General features: G+C 42.5%; 1 protein-coding gene across 1 annotated transcript in view; it reads left to right on the top strand.

Annotated features, from left to right (window-relative positions):
• The window catches only part of PDE8A (phosphodiesterase 8A), a 100,444-nt gene that overhangs the window by 24,904 nt on the left and 48,496 nt on the right, over positions 1-27,044 (top strand). Inside the window, exons 2-8 of the mRNA XM_029238033.1 lie at positions 1,844-1,900; positions 3,502-3,692; positions 12,209-12,265; positions 12,959-13,013; positions 21,056-21,144; positions 25,130-25,208; positions 26,851-26,988. Of these exons, the coding sequence (XP_029093866.1) occupies positions 1,844-1,900; positions 3,502-3,692; positions 12,209-12,265; positions 12,959-13,013; positions 21,056-21,144; positions 25,130-25,208; positions 26,851-26,988 (666 nt within the window). The remainder of the gene's footprint in view (positions 1-1,843; positions 1,901-3,501; positions 3,693-12,208; positions 12,266-12,958; positions 13,014-21,055; positions 21,145-25,129; positions 25,209-26,850; positions 26,989-27,044) is intronic.

Below are 27,044 nucleotides of genomic sequence, written 5' to 3'. Positions count from 1 at the left end.
ACCGTGCCCCAACGCTGTAGAAAATCAGCAAAATGATTTCCCTTCTTTTTCCTGTCATTTTGTTCCTTCTCTTTCTTTTTCCTGAGTAGTTTCACTGTCTTCTCCAAGCAGTAGGCCTGTATCATTTCTTGTTCTTTCATTCATTCATTTCTTTAAACTTTGTTCATAAAAACCAACAAAAAAGTCATTGCGAGTATGATTACGTAGAGCACATCTCTCTCTTTTAAGACTCTCTTGGACCTCCTGGATCATATTCCGTCAGAAATTCTGGCTTTGGCATCCAGCTGTGCCTCTTGATGAGGCCAGTGACTGCCCAGCTCTGGAGGATAGATGGTGCTGTGGGATGTCTGTGCTCACCCTTCCACCCTACTGCAAAGCCCTCCTCCTCAGTCTCAGGTCTAGAGTAGTAGCGACCCTCATTCTACACCTTCTGAGAGATGAAGTTACTACAAAGCAAACCAGAAACTGAGCCAGTGTCCCATAATTAGTAGACATCAGCTTCTAGCAGTTAAAAATATACATGGACTTCCTCCATCACTAAGCAGGTTTTGTTGCATGTGTTTACTGTAGGAGAGATCCCTGCTTGAGGGGAGAGATGGGAGGTGGCAGGCAGTTAGGAAGTATCTTGTGGGAAGGTTTATAGATCTAGTTCTGCTGCTGCTGTGTTTTAGGTATGAAATCACACCCGTCACCCAGAGGCCTGGAGTAGGGTAGGGATCCCCTCAACACATATATACAGTGTTTCTGGAAAAATTGTAAAATGTGTCTCTTCCTCCGGGTAACAACCCAAGGCCAGGGTTCATGGCTTGGGGCTGGATTTTAGCTCTCCATTCTCCCTCCCTTGTGCTCCTTTGTGCAGTGCACAGACTTCCCAAACCTTCCAGTGGCCCTGGGTTTGCAGCACAGTTTATAAAACTAAACAGACTGGTCAGTAGAATCCCAGATGCCACTTGCTGCTGTGTGGCCTTAAACAAAGTACTTGGAACCTCAGCTTTCCAATGTAAACTCTCAGCATGTTGCAAAGGTTCAGCAAGATAACGTATGTTCAGCCCTTAGCACAGTGCCCAGTATATGCTGAGCCCTCCATTGGCGCTATGATTCTATTACTTGTTGGGGTTTGGTTATGATACTGTATTTATCTTTGTGTGTTGGTGTTAAGTTCTCAAATAGATAAGCTTCTTTTTTTTTTTTTTTTTTGGCCGCACCACGAGGCTTGTGGGATTTTAGTTCCCCAAACAGGGATCAAACCCGGGCCCCCCAGCAGTGAGAGTACAGAGTCCTAACCACTGGACCACCAGGGAATTTCCCAATAAGCATTTATTGATAAGCACCGTGCTTGTCTGTAAAATGAAAGTGTTAACCGTTTCTCAACAAGGAGTCTTTGAGGTCCCATGGTTCTGATAGCTGGATTTCTTTTTTTGTGTGTGCCATTTTAGATGTAAGATTTCATTGTCCATCAGGGGAAAGATGGGAGTAGATGTGGAAGAAACCAGTGTTCGTTTGGTGTCTAATCTTTGGGGGCTCTTTATATTGTCATCTCACGTGATCTCTGTAACACATGAGGAATTGAGGCCGAAGGTTGGGTAATTCACTTAGAGTCACACACAGCTAGGAAAAGAAAGGCCGGGATCAGACTCATTTTATGTGTCCTTCTCTGCTCTCCACCTTTCCTGGGGTTTATAAGGAGATAACTGAGATCCCTGTGTCTAATAAGTATTTACGTAATTTTTCTCTAGAGTAGAAATTTCATTTTCATCTGTGGCACTGATGAGAGAAAAATTTAAGCAAGCTTATCTTTTTTTTTTTTTTTCTTTTCATTTTTAAGCAGATCTTTTTCTTGCAGGTAGCAGTAGCTGATATACAATTTGGCCCCATGAGATTTCATCCAGATCAGCTCCAGGTAATAATATACCATGCTGTAATTTTCACCTTGATTTTCTTTAAAGACGGGGAGGGAGAGGGTCTAAAGTTATACATTGAAAATAATCTTCGGTTTTAGATAAAATATTGGATCAATATTGAATTCCCTGAACTTGATAGCAGTACTACAGTTATATCAGGGAATGTACTTTTCTTAGAAATACACATTGAGGTATTTAGAGATGAAATGTCTGCAGCCTACTTTAAAAGGCTCAGCAATAAAATAATGTGTATAATTGTGTGTGTGTGTACGTGTGTAGTATGTATGTGGAGAGAGAGAGAAAGCAAAGGTGGCAAAATGTTAACAATTGATGAAACTAGAAGAAGGGTGTTCTAGCATTTATTGTCATTCATGACTTTTTGTAGGTTTGAAATTTTCCAATATAGAGAGTAAAAGCATGGTCTACTCGGTTACTGAATCAGCTTTAGCAGAGAGAAAATATCCATAAATTTTCTAATCCAAAATATTAAAATAACCAATTGAAATTTAGCTCCAGCGTTACTTGATGCTTCCTGTACACAAACGCATGCTCACTGTTACATTTTTTGAAATGTGAAAAGGACTGGCAGAAATGTGCTCTTGGGACTTCCCTGGTGGTCCAGTGGTTAAGACTCCACGCTCCCAATGCAGGGGGCCTGGGTTTGATCCCTGGTCAGGGAACTAAGATCCCACATGCTGCGCAGCGCAGAAGAAATGTGCTCTCTTAACTCTTTGCACTTGTGGTATTTGTGCACCTGGGTAAGCTTAGAGGGACTGAGTCTTGGGGAATGGGGTTTCTGTCAGCTTTGCAGTCTCTTTCCCTTAGGCTGTCCCACCTTGACTGTTTGTACCACGTACCACAGTTGCCCCGTTAGTCAGTGTGAGCGTGAAGGGATGGAGCAGTGCGCTCCTGCCCCAGGTTTGGCGTGGCGGCTTGGCCGCGCAGGGGAAAGGGCAGCAGACGCAGGCCCCGCCCATCCAGGCCAGGCGCCAGGACAGCCAGCTGTCTCTTGCACCTGGCGCTATTCTTGTATCACCACACGGGCAGTTTTTGAATTGTAACGTTTTGGTCTGCTTTAAGTCTCCTCTCTTATGATCAAAGTAATTTTTTTTTTAACTTGGAGGAATTACATAAAGTCTTGAGTCAGAATACTTAAATGTATCATTTAAAGTATTAAGTATTCTGGGAGTTTGACTGAAATATTGGTGTTTGCCATCTAAGGACTTACCTAGTTAACTTACTGTTAACTAAAATAAATATTTGTGTTTTTTAATTGATTCAGTTTTAAGATAAAGTACTTAATCAAGTCTTTGTTGAGTTCTTCCAGTGGGCTTATTAGCAAAAGAAATAAGCATATGATCCATGCACTGACTTGCAGACTAAGAACAGATAGAATAGCACTCATTTCAGGGAGCTGAGTGATAACGTCCCAGAGTTACATGTGGGAAAAGGATTTACTCAACAGATCGTTATGCTCACATCTGTGTACTTGCCTTGAAAACACTTGGGAGTTTTCTGTGGCTTGTTAAGAAATGACAATTCTAACGACACCTTTCTTTTTTTTTTTTTTTTTAAAAGTGTTCATGCTTTTTTGATTCAGGTACTTTTAGTGTTTCCCAAAGAAGATAAGCAGTGTAATGGATTCTGTAGGGCATGTGAAAAAGCAGGGTTTAAGTGTACAGTTATCAAGGAGGCTCAGACGGCCCTTGCCTGTTTCCTGGACAAACATCATGACATCATCATCATTGACCACAGAAATCCCCAACAGCTGGACGGGGAGGTGCTGTGCAGGTAAGCCTGAGACTCAGGCCTCATTTGTGACAGTAAACGCAGCCCCAAATACATTAGGTTAAATCCAGTGTCTTTTAAGTTGCCTTCCATGCAAGTAAAATAAGCAAGACATTAGAATATTATTTCCAGGGGGGATCTCTATCTCTTTGGTTTTGTTTTGCTTTGCTTAAAACAGTAAGAAAATCTGAATGTGAACCGTTAAGGGTTAAGATGAAATCCTGTACGTAATTAACCACAACTGTCACCTGCATAGTACTGCAACAAGAGTTATTATAGTTTTCTAGATGTTTTTAAAGTTATAAAAATTTTGAAAATTGTCTTCTAATGTTAGATTATGTGCCTTGTTCCTCATACTTGCAGAATATCAATATCATGAGAGAATTTGGGCAGCAGACATAAATCTAAGAAAAGTACTTTCTAAAGAAAGTCATTTGCTGCTGATGGAAGCAAGGCCAAAGTGAAATATCCATTTTATTTGAAAGAAAACTTTTATGTTGGGGAAGACAAATCATAATTTCAATATAATGTAAAATTTTATAATGTATTAATTTTAAGGACATTTAAATGTTGACTTTTAGGAGATAGAAACGGTTGAAAACCAAATATAACAGGAGTTAAAAACTGAGCTGACAGGAAAAGGACATCCTATCAGAAGGTTGTTTACAGGTACATGGTGATTTCCATGTACTTGAGAGTTCACCTTTCGGGTAGTCAGATGAGGTGGCTTTTACCCAGGTGCGATCCACCTCCAGTAAAGCTTCCCTCGGGCCTTGCTCTGTGTTGCCTGCCATGCTGCCTGTGTTCCTTTCCTGTTTCTGTCTGGTTGATGGCAGTTAGCCATTGTCACTGTAGCCCAGACTTGTTTGACGTGTTATCTGACAGCACACCCATGGGGGATGTGGAGATGTGGAGAGAGCTCTGACCCTGGGTCCTATGCTCGGCTCTTCCCTTGCCCAGCTGCCTTTGGGTAACTCTCTGTCTTCTCTGAGGATGTGTTTTCTCAGCTGTAAATTTGGAACACTTGGTTTCCAAGATCCTTTCTCTCTCTGGCATTTGATGGATAGCACTCAGAGGAAGGGAAGAAAATATCTTAGTTACGTGGTGCTTTTAGTCTTGGTAGACTGCTGCTAGGCCGGAGAAATATCTAAGGAGAGCCAAAGAGCCCAAACAGAAAAGGTGAAGGGGGGTGAGGTGCTGAGGACAACTTGGCTTCCTTCACAGTCTTGTCCAGGTCCAAACCTGGCCACAGGTATGTGCTGGACAATGACATTCATACTCATAAAGATGGCTCTGCTAGACCATCCTGTGTTATAAAAGAAAAACTAAGTTGTGGTAGTTATGGTCTACTTTTTTTTATTGTGGTAAGGTACACATAACATACAATTATGCTCCACTTTTTGAAGGAGGAGAAAGTACTGTTGTTACACATTTTGGGAATATTCTAAACAAATAGGGTAACTCATTCAGCAAATTTATAAATTTACAACTTACACAGTTTTAAAACAAAGAAAGTGACCTGGGTTGCTTAACGTGCGGTTTTAGAGAAGCTTAGACTGTCATGAGTGCATGTCTTCTACCAAGTCCCCACCACCCTCCATCCAGCCTCTGATGGGGGTTAGGGTTTCCCAAGGGAGAGTTCTGAGTTTCATAAGTTCTCCTCCATGTTGAGTCCAGCTCTGTCCATATTTGGCCCCAGATTTCCAACATTTGAGGACAGGAGTGGTCTTTTCTGGTTGGAGCACATCCTCACTGCTGTCAGCGGCTTCTCACAGAGTGTGGTTTCATATTCCAGCCCCATCAAGGAGGCCTCTTCTGAGTACCTTCTTCCAATCAAGATCTCTCGTAGGCGTGGCTCCCGAACCGAAAAGCTCACGGGTTTGGGTAGATGAGCGTAGAGTAAGCAGAGCCGTCACCCCCCTGTGTTAGCCAGAGAGCAGACCTCTACAAAGGCACCCCTGGTCACGCTCCTTTCCTAACAGCTGTGTCACAGCCCTGGCCAAGAATCTGAAGTCTTTCTTGCTAGCTGTGTTCTACCACGTCACTTTTGTCTTGTTGGCTGAGGATTTGGAGGACAAGGGGTGGGGGGAGTCCTTGTGCCATTTGTAGTGAGTTTTCTAGAGGCAAGAGTGGGCCCTGATTTACTTTCCTAGTCAGTTTCATCTCAGTTCTGGCCCTTACCTGGTTTATCTCCCTTAAGATCATCCCTTTTAAGGGTGCCTGCCCACTGTGCACTGTTCCTTCAAGGAATCTTTCCAGGCCGTCCCTCCTGAACCTGCTCGCCCTCTCTCTCCACTTACACTGCTCGCTAAGAGACCTTAGCCCTGGCAGAGCCCCGTCTGTCCCATATTCTTCCTTTTGGGATACCTGATCAACACCCGCTGTGAAGGTTTTTCATCATTTGCCGATGTGTCTAAACGATTAGCATTCCGCTGTATCTCTCTACTGGGGACATGTGGGAACTCCTTACACTCCTTATCAGATGCCTTCCTAGAGGTTAGATATTCTGTGTCTGCGATATTTTCAAACTCACCAGTTGAGGGAACCCTACTTGGCAGGTCTTCTTGGTTCAGGACACTGTGCTTGTTACCAGCGCTACACAGGTGAATAGGACATGGTTCTTGCCTCTGAGGAACAAATGCTTTTGTTGGCGGGGGCAAGCGAGCGATTTCAGCACAGCTCATAGATGCCCACAGAGGAGGTATGCTGCGGGTGCCTGTGTCTAGGAGGGCTTCACAAGGGGGTGTTTGAGTTGAGTCCCAAAGGATAAGCGGGAGTTCTGAAAGGAAGGACGGTGGAGAAAACATTCTGGGTGGAGGAAGCAGCATGTGTAGGACCGGGCAGGGTGTCCAGGGCTCCTCTGCCTGGTGTCAGGTGGCTGCTGGATCCAGCAGGTGCGGGCCCTGGCTCAGGGTGAGGCTGGAGCAGCAGACGAGCCTGATCTGGAGGGCCTTGTGTGCTGAGCCAAAGGCTTTGGAGTCTGCCCTGTAGGCAGTTGAGACCCTGGCGTAGTCTGCGTATTCTACGCAGGGGAGTGTCCGGAGTGCACTGCCAGAGCACTGTGGCTGCCGCCTGGAGAGTGGAGAAGGAGATGGAAGGAGCGGAGGCCTGTCAGCCAGCTGTGAGGCTGAGGTCAGGGCCTCCTCCCAACTTCCTGTAGAGACAAACACTGACCACAGCAACGAACGAACCAAAGATAAGATGACAGATATGTCAGAAGTTGGGAGACAGAAAAGGACAGGGATTCTCACTGTATCTCTTGTGCTATGGGGACCAATAAAGAAGCCTGTTCCTGGAATGTCCTCTGCATGCTTCAGCCTCTGAAGCTGAAATTCCAATGGCCCTGCAGGAAGGAAGTGGGAAGAGGCTTTGCTTTACTCCCACTGTGTCCTGCTGAGCCTGGGAAGCTGGAGTTGCACCGACCAGAGCCGAGCACCATCACTTCTGTGATTTACTTTCTACATCCACTAGGAAACCCAAGACAGGGAGCAGAGGGAGATGGACAAAGACGTGGTTTTTCCTACCATGTTGTAAGAAGGAGCAGAGGCGTAAGGAGCCTGGGAACATTCCTTCACATGTTGCAGTTTCAAAACAGCAAACTGCATCAGTTGTCAGGTTTAGCCAGAGAATGGCAGAGAGCAGGCCAGGAGTCCCCTCTGTGCAGCAGAGCCATGCATGCCTGCTGGCAGCGCTCTCTGAGCACGAACTTGCACCTGTTGACCTGATCTGCAGGTCCAGACCTCAGAGGAGGACGGCTGCTAACCCCAAGGGCCCAGCAAAAGGGGGTGCAAGGGAGACTCCTCTGACCATCTCTGCTGCAGACAGTCTGCCTGGGTTGATGTTGCTCCCATTCAAGGATAAAGAAGGGCACCAAAAAGCTGCCAAATTATGGAGGGGGAAAGAACAGCCTGAAGACAAAGAAAATTGTTTTCTATAAGAAACTGAAGAACCTTTTAGAAGACATATGCTTAGTGTACTCAGAAGAAATGAAGAGCTAGTCCTCTGTGCAACAGGAGCAGGGCTCTGTAATGAAAGGGAAGATTTTTATAAAGGGAGATGGAGGAAGTAAAGCACTGTGTAGAAACCCAACATACGTTAACAGAATTAAGTCTGTGTTGACGTGAAAGGATGCTCAACATCACTAATCATTAGAGAAATGCAAGTCAAAATTACAATGAGGTATCACCTCACACCAGTCAGAATGGCCATCATCAACAAGTCTACAAACAATAAATGCTGGAGAGGGTGTGGAGAAAAGGGAACCCTCTTGCACTGTTGGGGGGAATGTAGATTGATACAGCCACTATGGAGAACAGTATGGAGGTTCCTTAAAAAACTAAAAATAGAACTACCATACGACCCAGCCACCCCACTACTGGGCATATACCTTGAGAAAACCATAATTCAAAAAGAGTCATGTACTGCAATGTTCACTGCAGCTCTATTTACAGTCGCCAGGACATGGAAGCAACCTAAGTGTCCATCGACAGATGAATGGATAAAGAAGATGTGGCACGTATATACAATGGAATATTACTCAGCCATAAAAAGAAACGAAATTGAATTATCTGTAGTGAGGTGGATGGACGTAGAGTCTGTCATACAGAGGGAAGTAAGTCAGAAAGAGAAAAACAAATACCATGTGCTAACACATATTTACGGAATCTAAAAAAAAAAAAAAAGGTTCCAATGAACCTAGGGGCAGGACAGGAATAAAGACGCAGGTGTAGAGAATGGACTTGAGGACACGAGGAGGGGGAAGGGTAAGCTGGGACGAAGTGAGAGAGTGGCATGGACATCTATACACTACCAAGTGTAAAATAGATAGCTAGTGGGAAGCAGCCACATAGCACAGGGAGATCAGCTCGGTGGTTTGTGGCCACCTAGAAGGGTGGGATAGGGAGGGTGGGAGGGAGATGCAAGAGGGAGGAGATATGGGGATATATGTATATGTATAGCTGATTCACTTTTTTATAAAGCAGAAACACAACATTGTAAAGCAATTATACTCCAGTAAAGATGTTTAAAAAAAAAAAAGTCTGTTGAATGCAGAAGCAGGATTGAACTCAGAGTGCTGAGTGCTTTCATAACAATCTCTGGATTTACCTTGGTCTGAACATCCTTTTTACTATCGTAAATTCCATTGTTTTCAATGTGAAACTCATTCCACGTGGCAGAGGGAACAGTGGCATAGTACAAGTAATGGAGTTGTGGTTTTGTAAAATTTAAGTCATTGAAGAGCTTTGCTATGTTCATACAGTAAGCCTCCAGCATGTGGCCTTTTTTCCAGTTTTGTATCAAGACCATCATCAGAATTACTTGTAGTTTCCTAGTGTATCTGGAGACTGGTAGTTGCCCCCCAATATCCATTTCTACTCTTAATAGCAGAATATCTAGTGTTTAGGTGGGAATACGACCACCTAGAAAATATACTGCATTCCCTAGCTTTTCTTGCAGCTGGCCAATGGAAGTGTCATGTGCAACTTCTGAAAAGTGTCCTTGAAGGGAATATGCATGCCCTTCTTCCTGCTGTCTGGAATGTGGATGTTATGGCTAGAGCTCAGCATCTGTCTTGGACCATGAGGAAGAAACCACGTACAGACAATAATAGAGAAACGTAAGACAAAAGGAGCCCGGTTCCTGATGCTGCAGAGTGCCATTGCAGCTTGGACTGCTCACCTCTGCACACCTTGCATGTGGGAGACAAGTCTTGTTTAAGACCCTTTCTCTGGAGTTTTCTGTTGTGCATAACCAAATCAAATGCAAATGTTTCTCCAGGTAGCATGGTTCTGAGAGCTTCCCAGTATGCTTGTGCAGCCTTTCAGAATTTCATGCTGTAGACTCACGGCCCATCTTCCTATTTTTTCTCTTTTTTAAAGATTTTTTTTTTGATGACCGTTTTTTTTTTTTAAGTCTTTATTGAATTTGTTACAGTATTGCTTCTGTTTTATGTTTTGATTTTTTGCCCAGGAGGCATGTGGGATCTTAGCTCCCTGGCCAGGGATCGAACCCACACCCCCTGCATTGGAAGGCAAAGTCTTAGCCACCAGACCGCCAGGGAAGTCCCTCACGCCCCATCTTTTTTTCTGACTTCTTGAAATCTTCCTTCCGAATGCCCGGGTGTATATTTTGATGACGCCATGTCGTTTCTTTCTTAGTTTTCATGAATTCTAAAGTAAAGGGTGTTATTTTGCAACCCGGGTTCCTGACATTTCTATTTTCTAGCCAGTTCTTCCTTCTTATGGACCAGAGAAAGTTAAGAATACACCTCTGCCTTTTCATACCATGTTAGACCTCCTTTGCAGGGACCTGCTTGTCTCCAGGAAACATGGTCTTTCCTTCTACTTTGTCCTTAGCCCAGTGCCCCTCATCTCTGTATCCAAACCTACTTAACTGAGACCATCTACGTGGTTGCGTACTTGCTATTATACCACTCAGATCTCTGTTTTTCTTGTAAAAAGATGAGAGCTAGTTTGAAATGGCTGGCTGCATACTTAACTTGCCTTTTCTCCCTCTAAATCTTCGTGATATGATAGAAGTATAAATGTAAGAACAACTACAGTGTCCTAAGAAGTCATGGAAATACCATTCGTGAGTCCATGTCTTTCATTCCCTGTTTATGATTAGTGCTAGGGTGAGTATTAGCCAACAGGTTTGAAAAGTGACCTGGCCTTGTCTGTTGTGTGAGGGTCTGCCATGCCAGTCACCCTCCCGAGCCGAAACAGCCCTTCCCATGGCTCCTTCTCCAGGAGGGTGAGCTTGGCTGTTTTCTAGGCAGGGAGACCATGTTTGGACCAGGGCCTGGCACCTGGTCAGCAAGCCCTTCAGCGACCTGTCAAGAGGGCTCTTCCGGTAGAGCCAGGTAGCCAGTGCCCTTTAGGTTGGCTCCCTCTGGAGATGGTAGGCAAATAGAAGCTGGAGGAGTACAGTGGACCCTAGGAGAAGCAGAAGTGTTGACACAGAGGGAGAGAGAGAGAGAGAGCGAGCGAGAGAGAGAGTGTTACGAGCTACGTGGTCCATGAGAGAGACTGGCTGGTCCCTAGGGCTGCTTTTCCATCCCTGAGCAACTTCCCAACCCCAGAGCTAGTCTGCATCTGTCATTGGACTTCAGCCTTTCTCACCCTGAGCTCCATGAGAAAATTAAGCCTCAGTGCCCTGAGGCAGGGATAGGCAAAGGGGAACACAGTCAGGCCCATTCGTTTATGTATTGTCTGTGGCTGCTCTCGTGCTACAAGGGCAGAATTGAGTAGTCCTGACAGAGTCTGTATGGCCCAAAAAGCCTAAAATATTTACTGTCTGGCCCTTTACAGAGAAATTTTGCCAAAACCGAGGCATCCATTGTATATGATGAATTGACTTTTCTCTTATGCATCTGGAATGGTTATGTTATGAACCATCCTTGGGAGAATTGAGAAATAGTCACTCAAATCAGTTTCCGTGTTTAGTGATTCAGAAGTGACACAAGTGATTCTTGAACCAGCAGAACTGAAGTAAGGCAGTAAGTCTGGGCTACTCTCTGTCCCATCCCGGACACATTGTCCAGGGGCCAGCGCGCTTCTGACTTGGCTGGGGCAGTCTGGATCCAGTCCTCTCCATCTCCTCCGTCTGAAGTCACCCTCCGGTGTAAGTCCTCTTCCTTCCAGGCCAGGGGCCGAGTTCCTCCCTCTTCCTGTGGCCTGGCTCTTCTTCTCTGGATAGGCCTGCTTTCTTCCCCAGGGTAGGATGGGTCAAAGCCATTGCATATCTTCAGTGGAGCAACTTTTCCTCCTGCTCCTGTCTGTCACATTTATCTCTGCCCTCTCTCACCTTTTGGCTGGATTTTCATTCCCTGTGACTTTCTGGGAAGCTGCTTCTCCGGAAGGTTAAATTCAGTCCCTGCGGGCAGACTCATACTCCTTGGGTCATTTAAGTGGAGCAGTGTCTTCTACTTTGCTCAGCCAGTCTTCCATTCTTAATTTTTCCTGTCAGGTGTTGATTCTCCTCTTTCTGACTGATAAGAATATCTTGAATTTCCAAGTTTTGAGTATTTATTGTTACTGTTTTTGCCTGCATTCTACTTGGGAACCCTTCTTTGCACTGCTTAGAATACAGTGGAGAGCTGACCCTTGGGCTTCTTCACCCCCACTGGGATTGTCGCCATCAGCTAGTGGTAATATACGTAAACTTGCATTTTCCTTTAGTAGGAAGAAATGAGTAACCCCTTTCACGTAAGCCCCAGGTAGGGAAAATTTTCCGCCTGAAACAGCTTAGGTTGACAAAGAGCAGAACAAGTAGGAGGCACATCATTTGCACTATCTTCACCCTCCATAATTGTTAGGGTTACCATAGGCCACTGGTTAGGAGTTTGTCCTCCAAAGAGAGAAAGATCAAGTAGCTAAGAAGGTGACTCCAGCGTATGAAGGGATCTTTTGCTCTCCCTTCTCCCTCTCCCCCAACTTTAATTGGTCTACCAAAATCGTTTAGGTATATTTAGTTTTTAAAGAATTGCTTTAAATTTATTTTAAAACATTTTTTTAAAGGTCTGTCAGATCATCAGAACTCTCAGAAAACACAGTTATTGTTGGTGTAGTACGCAGGTAAGATACTTCCTTCTTTCCTTCTTTTTTGATGTTGAAATTCAGGTGTCAGTGTAATGTTTGCTTTTAACAGAGGCCCAAATAACAGCTTGTGGGCCGTGACAGGCCTCACCCTTTTCAGTTGGGCCTTTTTTTTCTTTACTCTTTCTTATTTTCTTTCACTTTGGCAGCTAAATTCATGGCTGGAGTTTGTACTCTCATACTAGGTTTTGTGATTTTGGACTGCCTTTCACTTTAGAAATAGGCAAACCACGAGAGAATTCCATTCCTAAAGTATGAACGTTTTCCAGGCGTATTTCCTAGGGACTTCACACTCCAAATATCTATGAAGAGTTGAATTATACATAATTGGGGGAAATCTTATATTTCATTTTAAAATTGGAGGTAAGGAAAGAACAGAAGTAATTTAGTTTAAGTTAAAATTTTTACGTATCAAATAGATATACAGTCACTCCTGTGTCCTGGCTGTTAGTGTAATCTCTGTATTTCAGGCATTAATACACACTGCCAAAAAGCCTAGTGTGAAACTAAAACAAAACTGTTTTCAACTTTATACGTTTGATTTGTATGTTAATCTAATTCATCTAAAAGGGCTCATTATGTGACAATTATTATGTAAATTAATGAGTAGTTAAAGATGTGAGATGTAATTGATAAAAACTGTCTCTAACCATTTACTATATTCTTTTGAAGGGCGGTTAGAGAAGAGTCATCTGTAATGTCCCTCATTGAGGCTGGCTTTACAAGGGTATGTACCCACTTTTTTGTTATACAAGTATAATTCAGCATGAGAAGGTATTTTATCTCAGTTTAGAGCCCAGCAATAGTTTTGAATTAATTTGAAGAAAAAAAATTGTCCTTATGCTGTGTTACAGTTTGGTTTAACTTTATAATCTGGTAATCTCATAATCCACAACACTTTGCTTTCTTAGTCTCTTAAAACTATGCCTGCTAAAGTCATCTAAACATATTAAAATCTCCTTTAATGGCTTACTCGTTAAAAATTATACCATAGGATGTGTTGTTATAATGCTTACATGTGTACCTGCAACTTTAAAGCCAGTTCAAGGATTCTGGAAGTAAGACCTCCCCAACATGGCTCCCTTTCTTTCCACCACTGGCTCCAGTCTGTTGGTTTCTCTTAAGCCAAAAAGCTTCTGAAGGCTTTGGTCAGCTGGTTGGCAGTGAGCCTTGGGAATCGTGATGGAGAGAGCTTATGTAAGGCTGATTGTTGGGCAGATTTGTAGCCCAAATTAATATTATCAATGAGGTAGTCCAGAAACCTCAAGCCTTGAACTTAGTTTAAAGTGATTCTGGGGCTTCCCTGGTGGCACAGTGGTTACGAATCCGCCTGCCAATGCGGGGGACACGGGTTCGAGCCCTGGTCCGGGAAGATCCCACACGCTGCGGAGCAACTAAGCCTGTGCACCACAACTACCGAGCCTGTGTCTAGAGCCTGTGAGCCACAACTACTGAGCCCGCGCTCCACAGCTACTGAAGCCTGCATGCCTAGAGCCTGTGCTCCGCAGCAAGAGAAGCCACCGCAGTGAGAAGCCTGCGCACCGCAATGAAGAGTAGCCCCGCTCGCTGCAACTAGAGAAGAACCCACACGCAGCAATGAAGACCCAACGCAGCCAAAAATAAAATAAAATAAATAAATGTATTAAAAAAATAATAAATAAGGTGATTCTGGATGGTGGCACTCCCAGGTATTCGGAAGAAGCAAATTACAAATCCTCCCAGAGAAAGACACCTTCTTCTTTGGCCTGAGAGAATCTCTGCAAATAATCAGTCAGGGGCAGCAGGCAGCACTCAGCATTAACCAGTCCACCAGGAGACAAGGCATTGCAAGTGAGAAGTAGCGGGGGGAGAAAGACAGCAGGAACAGACCCTCACAGTCCTCAGAAATTAGAATGACCAGATATGAATTGTAAAACAATTACGCCTATTATATGTAAAGAAATAAAGACAAGACAAGCTTGGAAATATCTGCAAGGAATAAGAAAGTATAAAAAGTGACAGCACATTTTAGGTAGAATACAATTGAATTTTGAGAAGTGTACATATAGTAACTGAAAATTTGAAAACTTAGTAGGTTAGAAGAAGTTATCCAGCATGTAGCACAAAGATAAAAAAAAAATAGAAAATAAGTTAGAGAGGCTTAGAAATGTGGAGGGTAGAATGTACGGTTTAGCATATATAAAGCAGTTTTGTTTTTTTTTTTTTTTTTTTTTTTTTGCAGTACACGGGCCTCTCCCATTGCGGAGCACAGGCTCCAGATGCGCAGGCTCAGCGGCCATGGGTCACAGGCCCAGCCGCTCCGCAGCAGGTTTAGCATATATATAACTGGAGTTCCAGAAGGACGGGAGAGAGAATGGGGCAGTGTATTTGAAGAGAATTCTCCAGAAATGATGGAAAACTTTAGTCCACAGATTCCAAAATTCCAAAGTAGAGTAAATAAAAAGGGAGGACACATCATAGTGAAAAAACAAAGAGAAGATCTTAAAATCAGGCAGAGAAAAAAGATTAACCTTCAAAAGAATAACAGACTAACAGCTAGCTTCTCAGCAGCAATAAACGGAAGATAGAAAACAGTGGAATAATATTTTCAGTGTGATAAAAGAAAATAACTGCCAACCTAGATTGTTATACCAAGCCTAAATACTTTCAAAAATGAAGGTGTAATAAAGACTTTCAGAAATATGAAAATTGAGGCAGTTTGTAAGTAGCAGATTCTCACAAGGAAATTCGTAAGGAGGTACTTCAAACAGAAGCAAGGTAAATCCCAAGTGGGAGGCCTGAAAGGCAACAAGGAATGAGGAACAAGAAAATGTGAATGTGGGGTCATTATAAACACATACTTACTGTATAAAACAGTAATAATGTCTCATCTGATTAGAGATTACGGTGAGAAAAGGACTGTAACCTGAGAGTCACACACCCAGCTAAGTTATTGTTCGTGCCCTTTAGGGCAAAAGAGATATTCCTTTTGGGGGATATACATAAAATTCAGAGATGTATTTCCCCAGTAGCCCTGTCTGAGGAAAATAACTGAGTAAGGACTTCAACCATAGAACAAATGAACTGGAACAAAAACTCTAAGATGAGGGAGAGAGCAGTAGAGAGAAGTGATGGGAGGTGAGCCTGCCCTGCGCACATGCTCCCCTGCTCCTCCCTCCTTCTCGAGCCCTCCTTCTTTCTCTGTCTGCGTGTGTACATACACAGGTACGGGTATGTGTGTGCAATATATATGTTTATATGTAATTATCATTACATAACATCCAATAATAGCTCAGTATTTAAATTCTAGACTATCTGAACAAACCCTAGGTGTCTTCAAGGTTTGGGGGGAGGAAGTAGAGGTAAAAGGATTCTCGTGACCTCACCTAGCAGACAGGGAATGGGGGTGGGCAGTGAAAGTATTCTGAAGTTTGCTTCTTTATGGGAAATGTGCTGGTGGGAGATACTTTGTTCTGGAGGTAATTGGTATCTTGTTTTCAAATAATAGTAAAGAAATCTATGTCTGCTTTTGAGATCGGTGAAAAGGAAAGTAACCATTAATAGAGAAGTTTAAGTAAACTTCCAAGTTAACAAAATATGGAATTTGCGGGAATTCCCTGGCGGTCCAGTGGTTAGGACTCCACGCTTTCACTGCCGAGGGCCCGAGTTCAATCCCTGGTCAGGGAACCAAGATCCCGCAAGCTGCTCAGCGCGGCCAAAAAAAACCATATGGAATTTATAGCAACTTGATCTAATTGGCAGATCCAAGGAGGGGGAAACAACAGTGTGAAAGCAATCATAAACACTGAGGTAAGAGTAAAATCAAGTGCATGGGAATGGGCTGAATTCTCCCATTAAAGGATAAGCCATTAGATTGGGTTATAAAAGTACAATTATATGATGTTTATAAGACAGTGATAAAAGGAACTTAATAGTAAAGAAACAAAGAGGTAGCAAATAAATGCAGACAAAAGGAACACAGGAATTCCAATATTAACATCAGATAAGGTGGAACTTAAGACCTTGTTTTATACACACATAATTTTATATAAAAATTTTAGATTATTATTATTACATAGTTTTTTGGTTCTCTCTTTTTGACACTCCCACAACATTCACACATATCAGTGCCTGTCCCCATTCCCTGAACTCCAGTAATCCATGTGAGCTAGTACGAGCCAGCGTGAAGGTGAGCATTCCTTTAAGAATCCCAGGTTAGAAGTTGTGGATCACCTATTCCCAGGAATCGTTAGGTCATCCCTCCTTAAACTGCTTAGGGAAGCATTCACAAGAGGCAAAAAACTTTCCCAGATAACTTTGAAGATCTTTATATTATTACTCTTAAGCTGCAGAACTGGCTATTCTTTTTTTTTTTTTTTTTTTGCGGTACGCGGGCCTCTCACTGTTGTGGCCTCTCCTGTTGCGGAGCACAGGCTCCAGAGGCGCAGGCTCAGCGGCCATGGCTCACGGGCCCAGCCGCTCCGCGGCATGTGGGATCTTCCCAGACCGGGACACGAACCCGTGTCCCCTGCATCGGCAGGCGGACCCTCAACCACTGCGCCACCAGGGAAGCCCAGAACTGGCTATTCTTAACAAAGACCTTCGATGCTTCCACTTTGCAGTGAAACTAGTGAAACTTGTGGGATAGATTATTCACCTTGCCTTGGGTTGTTTGCTTACCTACAGCCACCAGCAGTTATTAAGCTCTTTATTTGTACGAGGTCGTAGATGCAGTGTTGGAAATTGTGTGTTTGAAATTCTGCACAAGGAAGTCCATCAGCACAGCTTCGTGGACTGGGAAGCGTGTCCTGGTAGAAAGTCTAGTTAACCATGGACTTTGTATTTTCCTAGTATAATTGAGTTATCATGAAACTAATTTGAAAATTCAAAAGTAACCGACATACACACTTTGCCTGCCCTCTCACCCGTACAACTTAATCAAAGTGTCCCCCCGAAGCGTTTGCTGGGAACCACGGCTAAGTGCATGTCTCTGCAAAAACACTCCCATGCAAAAAATACAAAGGGTTTAAAGTAGTCATTTTAGAGGTCTGTGACTTAGGAAGTATGGAGATAGCAGCAGCCTCACCACTTTATAAGTGACGAATCCAAGTTGGTGACCAGTCCTCAGAGACTACACGTGCTAACGCTTCTCATGCAGAGTCCTATACCCTCAGGTAACAAAAGGATAGTGAGGTGACAGAGGGCACGGAGACAGAGCAGAACATCCAGACCTGGAGGGAAGGTGATTCTCCAGAGTGTCATGGCTGGGAGGCAGTGGGGCCCATGCTTGAACCCAGCCCTGGACCTGAAAGCCATCACCACAGTGAGAACTCTGGGATTCAGGGGGCAGTCAGCTATTCTGTGGATTGGCCATAGTTCAGGAGTTCAGGATGGATGGATGGAGACCTACTTGCCTCCTCAGTTGGACTTGGCAGCTGAGCTTTTGCTGACTAAAATCTCAAAGGTTAGGGTTTGGTATCTCTCAACACTGGTTGTGCGTTAGAACCCCCTGAAAGGCTTCCCCGGAGACCCTGTTTCAGTTGGTGTGGGGAGGAGCCTGCACGTTGGTATTATTTTTTAAGATTGCAGGGAATTCTAATATGCAGCCAAGGGTTGAGAACCACTGGGTGGGGCCCAGCAAGGTGGGTGTGGTATGCTCTGGAGAAAGCAAGGCCGAGTTGTCTCAGGAGTCTGCAGGACTTGTGGCCCCGGCCCCTCTTGTGGGATGGGTTGGGGAGGGGAGACCAGCTGCTGTTCAAGCAGAGGGAATAGCAGCCTGCTGCCTGAAGATCCCTGGACCTGCTGCCCTTCTCCACCCTCCATGCCCTGTGGAATCCTTGGGACATGAATGAAAGGTGGAGAAGGGCAGGAAAGACAGGATATTTAGATGCACAGAACAAAGCAGAGGTAGTGAGGGGGAGGGGCAGATAGCAGGAGCAAGATGCTGTACTTGTAGTCACATGTGCTTGTTTTTTAGCCATGATGTCCACCTTTGGGGTAAAAAAGTTTGGATATGTACATTCACACCCAGTGAAAACTCTGGTTGCATGCATGGGAGGCCATGACACATAATACACATGGCTCCGTGTCCCAAGATGTCGCCTGCAGAGCAGGTGAAGCCAGGCAAGTGCGTGGACAGCTGGAGACACCTGTCCATCTCAAGTCCCCCACCCCTTGTCTACTGGAGTGGCACAAGCACTCTACCCGGAAATCTCTCCTCCCTATTCCTGCCTGGTCCGCAGTGGGCGCCTCTGCAGGTGGGCAGTGTTCCTGGATGTGCCTGAGGGGTCATGGCTGACTGAGGAGGGAGCGGCAGGGCCAGCACTCTCCTCCCCTCTCAGCAGCGGGGAGCTGGTAGGCATGTCACCTCTCTCAGACTTCTGTGGGTAAGAAGGGCTGTGTTTGGCCTGCAGGCCCGGGAACCATCATGCCCATGGCCAGCAGGCCTTGCCTTCCCTCCCAGGGGACGGCAGTCACTGTGCTTTATGTTTGTGCAACAGTTTACAGTTAGAGTGCTTCCTCATGGTGGTCTGTGGTGGAGCAGGGTGTCTTGTTTTGCAGGTGAGGAAGCAGGCTCAGGAAGGTTAAGGGCCTCATGGAGAATCATACAGCTTTTAAGGCATGAACTTAGGGCTGGATTTTTAGGCTTCTTGACACAAAGAAAAGACCCTGAGCACTGTTCAAACAGGGATCTCTGCCTTCACTGGCAGTAGAAGGAGCTCCACAAGGGGCCCTGTCCCCTAGATTGGTCCGGCTTTGGCTTGTTGATAGTGGCCTGCAGATGCCCTGCCTCTTAGCCTCAGCTTCCTCCTCGGTCAGATAGAGTATTATCCGTGTATTGAGCAGGTGAAAGCAAGAGCTGTTCACAGAAATAGGGGTGAGTAAATGTTCACAAATATTTTTTTACATCTGAATGTAACTACGTGACAGAACGTAGCGACCTGTAAGATGTCTTCATGATATACATAATTTGGTGGTGCTCAGGCTTCCCATTCCCATGTAAATTTGCTTTGTTGAGATGTTTCCATTATGTAAAGGTTATTATACAAAACAGTTACTGTCCACAGCAGTAAGAGAGACTGGGCAAAGCCATGGCTCTGCCAGTACCTCTGCCGTGGAGGGTAATCCTTTGTCAGCTTAGTTGAGCTGCTGTTTGAAGTGACTGTAGGAGAATGTTGCCTCAGTGCGAGTTACCTCTGTGAAACTCAGCTGCAAAGAGATGTGCAAGCATATTTTTGCTTACTATGAGCTTGTACAACTCGAAAGAGGGCAACATATTGCTCTTGAATAAGTGAATAGACTCTGAAAGTTAATATAGATAGGACTTTAGTTAATAAATTTCCTCCTCCTGTATATTCTAGGCTCTGCTAGTAACATGTAGACATCAAAAATCCTCTTACTTCAAGGCAGTGAAAGAAAAGCATTCTTAAGCGCTCTTTTTTTTCCTTGAACTTTTTTTTTAGTGGAATTAAATATTGTGTTAGTTTCAGGTGTACAGCAAAGTGATTCAGTCATATATATATACAAATATACATATGTATATATATATACATATTTATACTTTTTCAGATTCTTTTCCAATTAAGGTTATTACAAGATATTGAATATAGTTTCCTGTGATATACAGTAGGACCTTGTTGTTTACCTGTTTTACATACAGTAGTGTATATCTGTTAATCCCAATCTCCTAATTTATCCCTCTCCCCATCCTTTCCCCTTTGGTAACCATAAGTGTGTTTTCTATGTCTGTCAGTCTATTTCTGTTTTGTAAATAAGTTCATTTGTACTTTTTTTTTAGATTCCCACATATAGGTGATATCATATGATATTTGCCTTTCTCTGTCTGACTTACTTCACTTGGTACGATAATCTCTAGATCCATTCATGTTGCTGCAAATGGCATTATTTCATTCTTTTTTCTGGCTGAGTAATATTCCATTGTACATACTGTACATATATAAACACACACACACACACACACACACACACCACATCTTCTTTATGCATTCCTCTGTCGATGGACTATTAGGAGGTTGCTTCCATGTCTTGGCTATTGTAAATAGTACTGCTATGAACGTTGGGGTGCATGTATCTTTTTGAATTATAGTTTTCCCTGGATATATGCCCAGGAATGGAGGCCTATCTTTTTCTAATTCCATTTATTTACTACTTTATTGAGATACTATTCATATACCATGTAATTCAGCTATTTATTTTAAACTTGATGTAATATTTTTATAAAAATGTAAAATAATTATAATGCAATTTTCCATTTCCTCATTTTACTTGACAGTGTGTCTTGTACATCATTCCATATAAGTGCATGTAATAGCTGCATGCTGTTCCATTAAATGGTTATACTATAGTATACTATAGTTTTTTTAATTAATTTATTTTAAAAATTATTTTTTTCTCTTTCCAGCAAATACCTTGCCCTTTCTGCCCTTCTTTCCCTTCCTTCCTTCCTCCCTCTCTCCCTCCCCCCTTCCTTTCTTTCTGCCTTTTTTTCTCTTTATTGAGGTATAGTTGATCGATTCAGCCACTTAAAGTGTACAACTCAGTGGTTTCTTAATATATTCTCACATATGTGCAAGTACTGTTTTTTAAAAGCTAATTTGGTACCCATAAGTTTTCATCTCTCATTTCCTGTTCATCATGAAAGATAAATTATTTTTTAGATTTCAGGTACCAAGTTGAGAAGCCTGTTGGAAAGAATTATTTTTTATATATGTATTTAATCATTTAAAGGTGCACATTTGTTTATCCACAAAATCCCCTTTCTGTTTGTAGAGGTATGTAGAAAACCCCAGCGCCATGGCCTGTTACAATGAACTGCTCCAGATGGAGTTTGGATTGGTGCGCCCACAGCTGAAACTCAGGTAATTCTGCTGCTTCTGGTAAGCCGACTATACCACACAGAGCATTGTTGCAAGTGAGGACTTCGGTTGTGGGCGGCTGTATTTTGGCTGTAACTGACCTCCTGCTAAAATGGGATGGGGTGGTGGGAAGGCATCTCTCCTCACAAAATGCTTTCGGAGTCTGCCTGGATGTCTAATAGGTGGTCATGTTAGTGATTGGAGACTCAGCATGTAAAGATGGGGCTCCAGTGGGGACTTCCCTGGCGGTCCAGTGGTTAAAACTTGATGCTGTCACTGCCGGGGCCCTGGGTTTGATCCCTCGTCGGGGAGGATAACAGAAGCCACATGGCGTGGCCAGAAAAAGAAAGAAAAAGATGGGGCACCAAAATAATAGCAAATGAAAAAGCAGGATGCGAAAGTATATATACTGAATTATCTGTTTTGTTTTTTAATTAAAAAATTACTTTTAATATATACATACACCCAGCCCATTAACATTATTATCTCTGGTAGGTGACGTGTTTTCTTCTCTACAATAAGCATTTTGTAATTTGCTCTTGCTCAGCAGTTTTTTGTTTTTTTTTTTTAAACTGATGAGTGGAAACCTAGTTCTTTGTAGAGTGAGAAAAGCAGAAAAATTAGTAAAATTATATGAGGTTGACAGAAGTGAAAAAAATGTCAGTATCTCTGTATCATCCTAGGTCTCTTCCTTGGGTGATCTACTATTCTTTAACATTTCCTTTACCAGGATCAAAGAGAGAATGAAATCATTCTGTTTGTATGTGCCCAAGGCAGAGGTAAGGGGATTAGAATTTGGGGTATTAACGTTGGTAGGGACCAGCCCAGGGTATCACATGCAGAGAAGAAAATACTTCATAGACAAAATGAAATGAAGTGCGAGGTAGCAAAGAAGTGCTGCTGAGCAGAGATGTTTCAGGGCTAGTGAGGTCTACAAAAGAGCTCCTTTTTATTGCCAGAGTTTTTAGGGAAACTTGAGATGGATGGTTGGCCTTGGGCCTGCCTCCTTCTCATTCCTGGGTCTTCTGCAGCCTGGCTGCAGCACTCCCACAGTGAGCTGGGCTGCTGCCCTCTCTGAGAGGAGAGCGGAACTGTGGAGCAGGAGGTGGTTAGAGCTTACTTCATCAAATCACGAATCACGATGCAAAAACCGAGACCCAGGGAGGTTAACTGACTTACATCCAAGATCTCGCACGCAGCACGTGGCAAAGGTAGTCCTTTAGGTTGTAACCCCCATTTTCAAAACTGCACTCATGGTCTCTCCTCATGCTCTACTTTGTTCTCTGTGTGCCAGCTGACAGCCAGAGGGAGATGTCCACTATGAAGGGAGATATGAAAATATTGATAATGAAGGGAAGGGGTAAATGTGGGGCTAGAGAATTGGGAGCAATAGAGAAAGACTTGTTCTGAGAGATATTAAAATGCACTAAAAAGCTATAACAAGCATCTTTGTGTTACTGCTAGATCAGTAAACTAGAATGTAAAGTCTAGAAATAGACGTGCGTGTATTTAAGAGTTTAAGAATTAGGAACATAAGTATATGTGTTCAACATGGCAATTTAAATCCACACAGGAAAGGGTGGATTTTTCAGTGAATAGAATTGTGACAACTTATTAACTGGAAAGAAAATTAAGTTATATCCCAATCTCACACCCAGTCCCAAAATAAATTCCAGTGTGCATAATGTTAAAAAGTGTGGCCACATAAGTACTAAAAATGTAAGTGAGCATATGTATTTGGATAATGAAGTCTTTTTAAACTCAGCATGGTGTGAAAGCCAGATTTTATAAAGGAAGAGAATCAGATTAGACAACATAAAAATGTTAAGCTTGTCTCAGTAAGTACACCTTAAATAGTGTTAAAAATTTAGACAAATAACAAACTGGGAAAAATACATTCTTAACATACAGGACAGATAGGTTAATATCCTGAATACGTAAAGAGCTTTGATGAATCAGGTTAAAAATGGAAACACCCAGTAGAAAAAATTTAAAAGGACGTGTTGTGAACAAGCAGTTTGTAGGAGATATTAATGGCCAATAAACATGAAAAAAATGTTCAGCTTCACTAGTAACCAAAGAAATGAAAATGATATACCATTTTATATTTACCAGATCTGCAAAAATTAAAAAAGAGTGATAAAACCCAGTAGGGCTTCTCACAGATCCATCTCCTCCAAGCTTGTTATATCAGAGGTGGGAACTTACTTCTCGTTGTTTTTTGGTTCTTGTTTTTTTAAATAACAGGTTTATTGAGGTAATTCACTTGATTTTTATATGCCAAGAAAGAAGAGCTAATTTTTATTGGCTAAAGCTGTTTTGTCTTATTTAGCTAGACAGTTTAGTAATACCAGGAATAAAGTAAAAGCATTGTAATTATTGGTTTTATAAATGTAATCTCTGCACTTTATGAACAAGTAGACAGTTGCTTTCTCTTTTTCATCTTCTGAGGCATATACAAGAAAAAAACTGAAAGCATTCCCCAGTCATGGGGAATTTGTTTGACTAAATTATGGTATAATTTTACAATAGAATATTATATAGTTATTAAGAGTGATGATAAGGGACTAATTATTGATATGGAAAGATATTAATGTATATGGTTCAGTGGTACAAGCAAATGATAAAACTGTAGAGTATGATCCTATTTTTATAAGTATATGTATTACATGTACATTTACACAAGACATTGCCTAGAACACCAGTTGATATGCGTAGGTGTTGGGATTTCAGATGATTTAATCTCACTTATTTTTAAACAGATTTATCGAGATAAAATTGACATTCTATACAATTCACCTATTTAAAGTGCACAGTTCAATGGCTTTTAATGTATTGTGCAACCATTGCCACAATTTTAGAACATTTTCATTACCCCCAGCCCTAGATAACCACTAATCTAATTTCTCTGTATACATAGATTTGCCTCTTCTGGACGTTTCATATAAATAGAATCATACAATATGTGGTCCTTTTAACTTAGCATAATGTTTTTCAAGGTTCATCCATATTTTGGCATGCATCAGGGCTTTATTTCTTTTTATATCTGCATAGTATTCCATTGTACGGATATACCACATTTTATTCATCCATTCATCAGTTGATGGACTTTAGGGTTGTTTCCACCTGTGGGCTATAAGTTTTTGTGTGGATGTATGTTTTCATTTCTGTAGGGTATCTACCTAGGAGTGAAATTGCTAGGCCATATGGTAACTCTATGTTTAACAGCCTGAGGAACTGCCAGACTGTTTTCCAAAGCAGCTAGCTGCACCATTTTACACTCCCACCAGCAGTGTATGAGGGTTCCTCACCAACACTTGTTTTTATCTCTATTTTTGATTGTAGATATCCTAGTGGGTATGATGTAGTATCTCATTTATTATTATTTTCTAATTTTTAAAAAATAAACCTTTAGTTACCTGTGCAATTTAAAAATGTTTTCAAACACTGAGGACAAGGGAGAATGCTGGCAATGTAAGGCTAAGTGGAAGCAGAAAACAAAGCTCATGATCCCGATGATCCCAGTTTTGTGCAAAGGATTTGTTGAAAGTGACAATAGCTACAGGTGATGGGCCGCCTCCTTTCTACCCGGCTTCGTGTGGGCTTCTTGACTCCATTTTCTCATTGAGTCCTCACGAGGACCCTTCAGATGGTGAGAAGGCAGAGACCCAGGGAGGTTCAGTCATGTCCCACAGCCAGCGAAGGGCTGTGATCTGACCCTGGGGTGTGTTCCACTGGGTCCACTTGTCCTTAGAATGAAGGAAAGGCACCAAATTGTGCATAGTCATGATCCCAAGTACTGAGGTGGCAGGAAGCGCTTATTTCTTCCTTATGCTTTTTAGTATTTCCCCCTACTTTTTCTTGAGTTAGCATTAGTTACCTTTATAATCAAAGAACACATTTAAGTAAGTTAATGTAATATTCCCAGATTGTATTACATTTTATAATATTTACATTAAGCAGTCCTTTTTCTTTTCCACCCATAAAGGGCTTGTAACTCAATGTTCACTGCATTAGAGAAAAGTCAAGAAGCAATTGAAATTACAAGTGAAGACCACATTGTACAGGTTTGTTGTTTTGGAAGCTTGTCCTGCTGAATTTCTGGTTTGTTTGCATTTTTAAGATTGAACCCCTTCAGTATGTTTTTTTTCTTTTCCCCCTCTCTTTGAAGTTCAAGGGACCAGTTTTTCCTTAGAGGATTATCAGAACAAAATCTATAAAATATATAATTTAAAATAAGTTCCCTAGAGGTAAAAAAAGGTTCCAATAATTGCTTAATGTGCTAGAAAACATTCTGTAAATGCAATTAGCATTTATTATTTCTCACTTTTTTGCATATTTATTTACTTAGCAAGGAGGGACTTTTATCCAGAGGATTGTTTCTGGAGCGGAGTGGGGTAGAGAGAGACTGTTGCAGCAAGGAGAGGCTCTGCCCATAAGGGCTGCACGCTCTGACCTTTCTTACTGTTTTTGAAGATAGTTTACACCTATAGAAATTTACTAGAAGCTACTCAAAATTTCAAAAATAAACTAGCAATTACTTCACAAATTATCCATTATTAGAAAAGTGGCTTCATTTAAGTGACTGAAGATAACATGGCTTTCAGATAACAGCAGACAGGTAACATGTATTTTCATATAACAGCAAAAGAGGGAGTTGTGCCAGAGGAGTGCCTTTTGTCTGAGAATGAGCCCCACTTTGATTTTAGTTCTGAGCACTCCAGTGCTTCACTTTAATCGAACTAGTGACTTTCTTGGTAAAGAGTTGATGATGTTAGCATTGAGGATGGTGCCCTGACAGGCGACATTGGCCGGTGGTTGAGGGCACAGGCTTGGTATCAGTCAGGCCTGGCTTCCAATCAGCCTCGGCCCCTTCCTAGCTGGGCATCTTCGGGCACGTGACTTAATCTGTCTGAATTTGCTGTCTCATTTGTACAAATGGGAATAATATTAACGCTAACAACGACTTACCTTTTGTAAGGATGTTCTGAGGATTAAATGAGTTACTGTGTGTGAAGTGCTTTTACTACAGTGCCTAGCAAGGAAAACAAACCTTAAACAGTATGATTATTGTTTTAGCATCGTCATTATTTGTTATTCCTGCCAGCACATGCACAGCTTTCCCATACATTTTCTTCTAGTCTTACAGCCCTATTTGAAATTTAACCATAAAGCCTTGCATTTGTAAACACTTTCTAGTTCACAGCCTGCTTTCCAAACTCATTATTCATTTGCATCATATGAGAGAGGCGAAATAAGTGTTTCATTCCCATTAAACAGATGTGCAGACTGAGACTTGGAGGGGTTAAGTGACTTGTGGGAGTAGACCCTGGGTTTTCAGACTCCCAGTCTGGTGCTTTCTTCCACTGTATCATAATCTCAACAGCCCTTTTGTAGCAGCCCTGGGTCTGTCTCCATGCAGCTTCTTTCCTCTGCTGGTGTTTAAGTGGAGTGGGCCTGCTGCCCTCCCTGCAGCCTCAGGAGAACAAGGCAGCAAGCCCAGCCCGGTGTCATCGGAGCAGAGGCTTCTCTAGACTCCAAGGTTTTTCTGGGGTTGTGCTCTTGTGGCTTTAGAACCGTCGTAGTGAGCACCAGGCTCCTGGGCTTTCTGGGGGAAAAATATGATGGTTTAGGTTGAACATCTTTGATTGTCCTCTTTTCAAAATTTCTTTTAATTCACATGATGTTTTTTCCTTTGTCTCCCCCCAGTATGCAAATCCAGCATTTGAAACAACAATGGGCTATGAGTCAGGTGAATTAATAGGGAAGGATTTAGCAGAAGTGCCTGTAAATGAAAAAAAGGCTGATTTGCTCGATACTATAAATTCATGCATCAGGATAGGCAAGGTAAGTAAGAGGTCACTACCCTTGTTACTCTCACATAACAAAGAGGGAAGGAGGGA

Source organism: Monodon monoceros, unplaced genomic scaffold (assembly GCF_005190385.1).
Source record: "Monodon monoceros isolate NGI ecotype Baffin Bay Population unplaced genomic scaffold, NGI_Narwhal_1 Super_Scaffold_21, whole genome shotgun sequence".
NCBI classification, from domain to species: Eukaryota; Metazoa; Chordata; class Mammalia; order Artiodactyla; family Monodontidae; genus Monodon; species Monodon monoceros.
The sequence above is the reverse complement of the archived record's forward strand: the minus strand, read 5'-3'. Positions and strand labels throughout refer to the sequence as shown.